This window comes from Neltuma alba, unplaced genomic scaffold (genome assembly GCF_004799145.2).
Source record: "Neltuma alba isolate B1F8T4 unplaced genomic scaffold, ASM479914v2 tig00012729_pilon, whole genome shotgun sequence".
NCBI classification, from domain to species: domain Eukaryota; kingdom Viridiplantae; phylum Streptophyta; class Magnoliopsida; order Fabales; family Fabaceae; genus Neltuma; species Neltuma alba.
The window spans coordinates 3,580-12,040 of NW_021637150.1; the positions used below are offsets into that span (position 1 = coordinate 3,580).

The following is an 8,461-nucleotide window of genomic DNA, read 5'->3' on the forward strand; positions in this document are numbered from 1 at the left end:
CTTCATTAAATTTGATTGGTCCAGTGGTGTTATGAGAATGGATTAAAGTTTCAGACTGCTCTTTTTCAACAGTCACTCCTATTTTCAGGATCCGAACTGGTGAACAGGTTGATGTTTCTTTCTTGGTCCATCTCATTGCATAACACGTTTGGATCCGTAGATATATATCTATTGCTGTGATTGTGATTAGGAAATGTATAAAACCAAGTAGTTCATCTGCTCAATATGTGCAGCTGTCTTCTTGTGGTTTGGTGAACTTCTTAACGATAATTAAAGAGTCCCTGCTTGGATGGCGCGCTGTTCATATTAGGTTATCCTTTTATACGCCTTTTATTAATATTCTCTTTTTCTACCATATTTTATTATTAGTCCTTCACTTCTTAATATGAAATCTATTTAATTAGATTAAGAAAGTTAGGTAGGTTAGTTAATTATAAAAAATATAACATGTTTTTCTTAAAACACCATGATTATTTTTCTTGATATCCTTTCTCCCTTATTTACTTGATTATAATTAAGAAAGTATCCATAAGGTAATTTAGGAAAAACGAATAAATATGAAAAATAAGTTTTATACTTAGAATCAAAATTAACTTAATAATTATATCATATATTAAGGACAGGGGAGTATTATTATTGACATCAAGACTCTATGGAGCAAGTTTGGGTATATACAATTCTGAACACAACTTTTTAGTAAAAATCATTTCATATTCCCTCTTGATTTCTTTGAGACAATAGAGCCAGTATTTTTTTCTATCACTAAATTTACACGAAATAAATGTGCCGGTAATTTCTTACACTAATCTTATTCAGTTTGCAGCTTACAAATACTTCTTTATTATAAGCCATTTGGATAAATTTTAATTAGTCCGCTCTAAATTAGAAGGAAAAAGACTCAAGACCCGCTTTAAAACGGCGTCGTAGAACTGCTGGAAGCAGCGTCCGCGCGATTTTTGACAGCATGTCCCTCGACTGAGACAAAAAAAGGGAAAAAAAAAAAAGATAAGAAAAGGGCCTCGAAAACTAAGTCGCGAGAGCACTGGTCATTTTCCTCGATACAAACGAGGCCTCCCTTCTCTTCTTTGTCTTCTCAAAACCTCCGCCAAATTTTGCGGCGACTTCTCCAACTTCCCTCTATAATTCCATCTTCCTTCTTTCTCGACCTCGCACACACACAATCCTTCCTCTTCCTTTCTACTTCCTCCTCCTCACATCTCTCCTTCTCGCTCTCTTCCACTTCCATCCACAATGTCCCAGGTGGTGGCCACGCGCTCCATTCACAGCTCCTTCGTTTGCCCCAACCCTGGATCTGCACAACCCAGGGCTGAAAACTCGTTAAAGCCTTCGACTTTTGCTTTCAATGTTTTCTCACCTAAGAAGACTTCCAAGTTGGGCTTCCACAGAAGGCCATACCAGATCACTGCAAGGAAAGCTGCTCTTTCACCTACTGAAGTAGTTCCCGTATCACCCGAGGATGATTTGAAGGTTCGTACATTTCATCATTTGTTATGAAACTGCCTCGATTTTGCGACGGAAAGTTGGGAATTGCTTATGAGTCTTGTTCGGTGTTCTTAGATTGAGGAGCAGTTGCAGCATTTGCGTGGAATCCAGCAATTCGGTGACACTTCAGCTGGTATGTGGTCGAAGCCCACTGTTAGAAGGAAGACGAAGATAGTCTGTACGATTGGTCCTTCTACTAATACTCGGGAAATGATCTGGAAGCTCGCTGAGGCTGGCATGAATGTTGCTCGCCTCAATATGTCTCATGGGGACCACGCTTCTCATCAGAAAGTTATCGACTTGGTTAAGGAGTATAATGCACAATCTAAGGATAACGTGATCTCGATTATGCTTGACACTAAGGCAAGTTTGAACTTTGACTATTTTCTTGTTTCTGAAAATTGCTACGTTGCTTACATTTATTTTCGCCATCTTTTTTAGTAGTTTACTGACAAATAAATATCGGCCTTTGTACAGTGCAATTAAGCACGGTAAGATAGCGATGAAGTATGTACTGAAAGGATGTTGCTTATTAGGCGACAGGGTTATTTTGCGCAAATATAATATATATGCAGGATATGACTAGCTTTCCTTTATCTGTACGAGATGACATTTATTTCGCCTCTGGTGGCCTATCGTTTTTGTGACTCTTTAGAATGATATGCTGTAACTTGGCAGTTGTTGTGATTCATATTTCAATTCATAATGGTACACATTAGTGAATGAGGTGTCTTCATTGGCCACCCACAAAACAACTCAGTTAATCTAGTATTATTTTATTTCACGGTTAGAACAACATTTTCCTTCTGTGTTGTGTAACATTATCTGTTGACCTGTTGTAAAGTCGGATTTTGTCATATCTTTTGGTAAATGAGAATTTGACTGATGTGAACTTTGTTTTGCTTTTTCAAGACTGAGGTTTTAGTTTTGTCTTATGGTTTTATGATTGATAGTTCTTTTTCTTCCTTTTAGGGCCCTGAGGTTAGGAGTGGGGATTTGCCACAACCAATCACGTTGACACCTGGTCAGGAATTCACTTTTACAATTCAGAGGGGTGTTGGAACTCCAGATTGTGTCAGTGTGAACTACGATGATTTTGTCAATGATGTGGAAGTTGGGGACATGCTTCTCGTTGATGGTATGATAATCATTTGATCACTTCAGTCACTCACATCTCTCACAAACGTGTTTTAAGTTGATTAATGCTTACCTCCATATTAGTCACGGCCTTATGGAGAGTTTAGCAATCTTCACATAGCCCTCCCTCCTCCACCAGCAGCCCTCTTTCCCTTTGGATTTCGGAGCGTGCTACCTTGCTTCTGACCTTGTTTATATGGATAATGAGCTAGAACATGCTATTACAGCAAAACCAAATTTAGTTTGTTAAATATCTTAATTAAGCCAACAACGGGCCTTAATAATTCATTTTTCCAAGTTGAAATGGTCTTTGATTTGGAATAAGATTTTAATAACCAAGTGGTTGGGAGGTCAACAGTCATCACTTATCTTGTATAAAAGTTTTGTGCAACATATAGTGGACTTGTGTTTTGTCCCCACTTCAAGCCCAAGGGGCTTAGTCTTGTCGATAATGATTCCAATCACAGATCCTCACTTAGTTGGTCAAATTTTTTTATTAAAAATGGTCTTGAACTTATAAACTATCATTGACTCCCAAACTGTGCAGCCAACACATCAAGGAAACCATATTACTTAGACATAGTTTGATGGAATATTGACTTTTTACTTATGATGTAGGTGGTATGATGTCATTGATGGTTAAATCAAAGACGGCTGATTCAGTGAAATGTGAAGTTGTCGATGGAGGAGAGCTCAAATCAAGGCGACATTTGAATGTTCGAGGAAAAAGTGCAACACTGCCTTCCATTACAGGTTGGTCTTTACTTACTGATCCTGTTTTCTGTCTTTTCTGATGATTCATGTTCCATCTTCCCCTTTGTGTCTAAATTTTTTATTTGATGTTAAGCTGGTCTCATGAACAAAAATTCTGATGCAGAGAAGGACTGGGATGACATCAAATTTGGAGTAGATAACCAAGTTGACTTTTATGCCGTTTCCTTTGTTAAGGATGCTCAAGTGGTTCATGAATTGAAGAATTATTTAAAAAGTAAGAAATAGAAAAAGAGTTTTTAAACAATCAGTTATATGAGGGGTTATAACTGTAGATAATAAATTTCTTGTTCAATACCTCAGGCTGTGGTGCTGATATACATGTCATCGTGAAGATTGAAAGTGCAGACTCTATACCAAACTTGCACTCAATCATTACAGCTTCTGATGGGGTTTTGATCTAATCCTTGCTTTATTTCTTTATATTGCTGCGTTATATGGGGGTTGCTTTGCACTTATATTGTAAATACAGTGATTGTGAATAATTCTGTTAATGTTGATCGATCTATTTTTAAAATCCTGATTTAGGCAATGGTTGCTAGAGGTGATCTTGGTGCAGAGCTTCCCATTGAGGAGGTTCCACTTTTGCAGGTAATGTCATTTTGAATAGAAAGCAACTATACAAGTATTGTTCTGTTGGGTTAAACTTCCAGAAGTTGACATTAAATTGAGCTTATCTTAACATCTGTTGTGACTGATAATGTCAAACTATAGGAAGAGATAATCATGATTTGCCGTAGCATGGGGAAGGCTGTTATTGTAGCAACTAATATGCTGGAAAGCATGATTGTACACCCTACACCAACCAGAGCAGAAGTATCAGATATTGCTATTGCTGTTCGTGAAGGTGCTGATGGGATTATGCTTTCTGGAGAAACTGCCCATGGAAAGTAAGTAACTAGCTTCCTGCATATCTCAAGGTAGAAAAATGAATGGAGAATTTTTGAGGGAGAGTTTGTTCGGTCGCTTATTCAAGTGGTTCCGGACTCAAGTGCCCCCCATGCATCACATGTCTCTTTAAAATGGGTCAATTTTGGTAGGAAATTGAGAGGATTTGAACCTCTCAAATTACATTGATTTGCTAATGTAACAAATAGTGGGGGGGTTACTAACTTCAACAACATGTCATTCAAAAGGAATGAGAGTTGTAAATGACATTGATATTTCTCCTATATAGCTATGTGTTAGATAAAGTTAGTCACTTTAACAACCCAAAACACTACTAAAAGAAACACAGGTTGTATTATAATCAATTTTGTCTTTGCTGTGATTTAAGATAAATGGTATTTAGACTATGTGCATTATTAAGGGAGGAAATTATCATTTTGTCCTTTAGCTGAGTAGACAGTGAATTGCAATATTAGCATTTTGGGTCATTTGGAAAAACTTTGATGTTAACTGATAATATCGTTGGTAATCTACAGAAGCAAGAAACAGCTGAAAGTTAATAAAAGTTTTCAACTAGTATGCTTACCATCACTCCCTAAGAAAGGGAATAATTATATTTGTTGTCATGCAGGTTCCCACTCAAAGCTGTGAAAGTAATGCACACAGTAGCATTACGGACAGAAGCAACCATTCCAGGTGGTCAAGTGCCGCCTAATCTTGGCCAAGTATTCAAGGTTTGAAGTTACAATGCTCTGTAGCCATGCTAAATTTTTTTCATCCACTATAAAGTCTTGCTATGTTTGACCATCAGAGCGGATATATTGATTCTTTATCTTGGATATCTGCAGAACCACATGAGCGAGATGTTTGCATACCATGCAACAATGATGTCTAACACCCTTGGAACCTCTACTTTAGTCTTCACTAGATCAGGTTTTATGGCTATCCTACTGAGCCACTATCGACCTTCTGGCACTATATTTGCTTTTACTGATAAGTAAGTACTTTATCTTCCTCCTCATTTGTTATCAAGAAAATTTGGCCTTCAGAAATGTTCAATGTTTTTCTCCTTTCCCTGAAAGACATATTGGATGCATTTAGTTATGTTGTACTTATACCTTTTTTGGGCTTGAGTTCTCTCATCTTGGTCGATTGTCTGTGCACATTGGTGAATATTTACATTTACAATGTTACAATTTCCCTAATCCTCCAGGATTTAACCGATGCATCTGATGGAATTCATTCCATTCTTTCCCCGAAGATGTGTGCATTATGTCTTTAAAAGCTAAACTGATACATATTACTGTTTTTTGTTATACATTGTGTATTTGTGAAAGCTTTATGATCTGAAAACTGAAAATTTTGCTGCCCACACAGCAAGAGGATACAACAGCGGCTGGCTTTGTATCAAGGGGTGTGTCCCATATATATGGAATTTTCTGACGATGCGGAGGAGACTTTTGCTAGAGCGCTAGGCTTGCTCCAGGTATTGTTTTGAAGCATTTGTGTTTTACACGCCTGGTAAACAAGCTATTATTGATGTGTTAAAGTTGATATTTCATACTTCCATGTAAACACCCCTTTCGCCCAAAAAAGTAAAGGAGAAAAACGAAAAAATAAAGGGAAGAAAAGGATTGCTGTGCTACAATGCTTGTTTTACTCTTGTGTTTGGTCTTTTACGTGCACTTATGATGAGTATATATTCATGGTTTCTACCTTCAGAAGCAAGGAATGGTAAAGGAAGGAGAAGAAGTGGCCCTTGTACAGAGTGGCAGACAACCCATATGGAGGTCCCAGTCCACTCACAACATCCAGGTCCGGCAAGTGTAAACAGCAACAAAAGATGGGTTACAACCACTGGTTAAGTTTTGAGCTCATAAAACAGGATAATCTAGTCTAGAGTAGCATTACGTTACCTCTTTGCCTCTTGGTGGTTTGATGTCACAATTGCTTTGCTTGCTTGGTTTAGATTGTTTCTGTTTCAATTGTTTTATTACATGATATTGTATTTGTTCTCTTATGATTTAAAATTACTATATAGGTTGTATGTGGGACTGAATTTTGTTAGAGACTGGAAAGAGCAGTTTCTTCCTTGGTTGACGGACTCGGGATCGAATTGTTATATTCTGTTGTATTTTTTCAGAACTTGATCACTGTAAGAAAGCAATCAATAATACTGAATGGATGTGATGAATTTAGAGAGCGGTGGATTTTATTTATATTACCCTGTTCTCACTTGAAACCATCGATGCATTTATTTCGAAAATGTGGATGCAATGTCTTGTCTTTGGGAACACTTGCGTCACGTATCTAAAGTCGAAATAATTTGACTTCATTTAAAAAAATCAACTTATAAAATCAAAATAGTACTGATCCATTGAATTTTGAGATAAAATTTGTAGGAAATTGAAGAGGTCCCACTCGAGTTAGTCTCCTTCTGTCAACGGTTCCCTCGGTGTCTCTGTAGTTTTAAATAAATTTACTCGTTCAATGAGCTTCGTAGTTGCTATTTACTTTTCCTCACTTTTTTTCCCGTTTTGGTGACAAAGATTAAAAAAAAACAATTTTATTTCATTAAAAGAAAAAAGGTACGTTGACCCCCGCAGCCGAATGCATATGCCCCAAGCAAAGTCGTCTTATTCTCTAAAATATTTCAATATTTTCAAATGGATTTTTTAAATTATAATTGATGTAGATAAACAACATAATTAAATTTGAAAATATGTCTTGCATTAATAAAAGGAGGGAAGTTTTTTTATTTGGTGGATATACTTCTTCCAACAATTCTCATAACCTAGAGCCAGTACGTTTTCCTTTAAAGAAAAAAAGAAAAAAAATTATATTAGAGGTATCTATATTTTCTTTCAATTTTTAATTTGGTACCTATGTTTTTCCTTAGTTAAATAATTTGATTTTACTTTTCTTAATAACATTAACTCTTGTAATTTTATTCTATTAGCATTTTTAGTCTTCATGCAAGAGGAAATGACGTTACTAGAACAAAATTAAATATTTAATTAAGAGAAAAAACATGTAAGTACCAAATTAAAAATTGGAAAAATGTATACGTCCCTTTAAAATGGTTTTCCAAAAAACAAAAAAAAAAAACCTGGCTTAATTGAAATTCGCTTTTTCTTTATTAATAAGGTAAATAGAAATTACGCGCACAAACAATCGTATAAGTTGTACAAATAACTTCAATCTTATCAGAAACAACTTAATGCGAAAATAGTTACTATTTCATGCTCCAGCCCCTCACACGCTGCTAATAATGGAATCAGTGTATCCACTATTCTTATCATGAAACCGTGACCACAGCATCACTCCTCCGTACTTGGGCGACTTCTTGATCACAGGCAAGATTTCCGATGTCAACACATCAGCCGGAACATACCCACTTCCGGCTGCTGCCGGAGCTGCCGGCAACCCCAAAAATATCAGCCCCGCCGGCACCGAACTTGTCCATGTGTTCCACGAATTGACAAGGTTAGTGATGTTCCCATTAGCATACTGGCATGGACGGTTGTTATAGAACTGTACCCAGACAAAGTCAAAGAGGCCTGTGTTAAGGGCAGTGCCCAGAAATCTATCAGGGTAAGGGCACTGTGGGGCCCCACTTATGTACACCCTCCTTCCTCCTGCCCTGCCATAGTTCTTCAAGAAACGAGCAAGATAATCATAGTACTGTGTCGAGCCAAGTTCAATGTCGAAGTCTATTCCGTCCAAAACTGCGTCGCCTAGAGGCCTTGACGATGACTTACCTCCCAGGAAAGTGTCCCACAAGTACTTGGACACGTTTCTGGCATCCTGAACGGAGGAAAGAGAGTAGCTGCCGACGCCGCCGCCGATAGAGAGCAACACTTTGATTCCCTTTGCCTGACAGGCTTTGATCTCCGAGCTAAACTTGGCGCATGAGCCGGCAATTGCAGGGTTACAGTGCCCGGCGAGATTCATTTGTGGGGTTTGGCCGTTGCCGAACTGGATGAGAAAGGCTACGTTGACGTAGGCGTATTTCCCGGTGGCACAAGCCTCCGACAGGGTTCCCTCATTGCCGTTTTGGCCCCAGTAGATGGCGATGCCGCCTTGTGAGGCATCGGAGAATCCAAGGAGAAGAAGGAAGAAGAGGAGGAATGGGAAAGCTTGAGAGGATTTAGCCATGGTC

At 37.9% G+C, this 8,461-nt stretch overlaps 2 protein-coding genes across 2 annotated transcripts; one reads left to right on the top strand and one right to left on the bottom strand.

Moving 5' to 3' along the window:
- The first annotated feature begins 1,060 nt into the window (after nt 1-1,060).
- On the top strand, nt 1,061-6,518 carry LOC114730384 (plastidial pyruvate kinase 2-like). The gene is made up of 12 exons (XM_028917442.1): nt 1,061-1,488; nt 1,579-1,866; nt 2,476-2,641; nt 3,259-3,393; nt 3,518-3,628; nt 3,715-3,803; nt 3,940-4,002; nt 4,126-4,301; nt 4,931-5,033; nt 5,148-5,296; nt 5,677-5,785; nt 6,022-6,518. The coding sequence occupies exons 1-12, from the start codon at nt 1,252-1,254 to the stop codon at nt 6,127-6,129; spliced, it is 1,734 nt and encodes a 577-aa protein (XP_028773275.1). The 5' UTR covers nt 1,061-1,251; the 3' UTR covers nt 6,130-6,518.
- An 895-nt stretch (nt 6,519-7,413) lies between these two features.
- LOC114730383 (hevamine-A-like) lies at nt 7,414-8,461 on the bottom strand. Its single transcript, XM_028917441.1, has one exon. It carries the CDS (start codon nt 8,455-8,457, stop codon nt 7,555-7,557), a length of 903 nt encoding a protein of 300 aa, XP_028773274.1. The 5' UTR covers nt 8,458-8,461; the 3' UTR covers nt 7,414-7,554.

What these genes read in the sequence shown, in the direction of transcription:
- LOC114730383 (XM_028917441.1), bottom strand. Translation starts at nt 8,457, where the DNA reads ATGGCTAAATCCTCTCAAGCTTTCCCATTCCTCCTCTTCTTCCTTCTT.
- LOC114730384 (XM_028917442.1), top strand. Translation starts at nt 1,252, where the DNA reads ATGTCCCAGGTGGTGGCCACGCGCTCCATTCACAGCTCCTTCGTTTGC. An exon ending in CACCCGAGGATGATTTGAAG is followed by an intron (nt 1,489 to 1,578) that starts GTTCGTACATTT and finishes CGGTGTTCTTAG; the next exon opens with ATTGAGGAGCAGTTGCAGCA. An exon ending in AACACTGCCTTCCATTACAG is followed by an intron (nt 3,394 to 3,517) that starts GTTGGTCTTTAC and finishes ATTCTGATGCAG; the next exon opens with AGAAGGACTGGGATGACATC.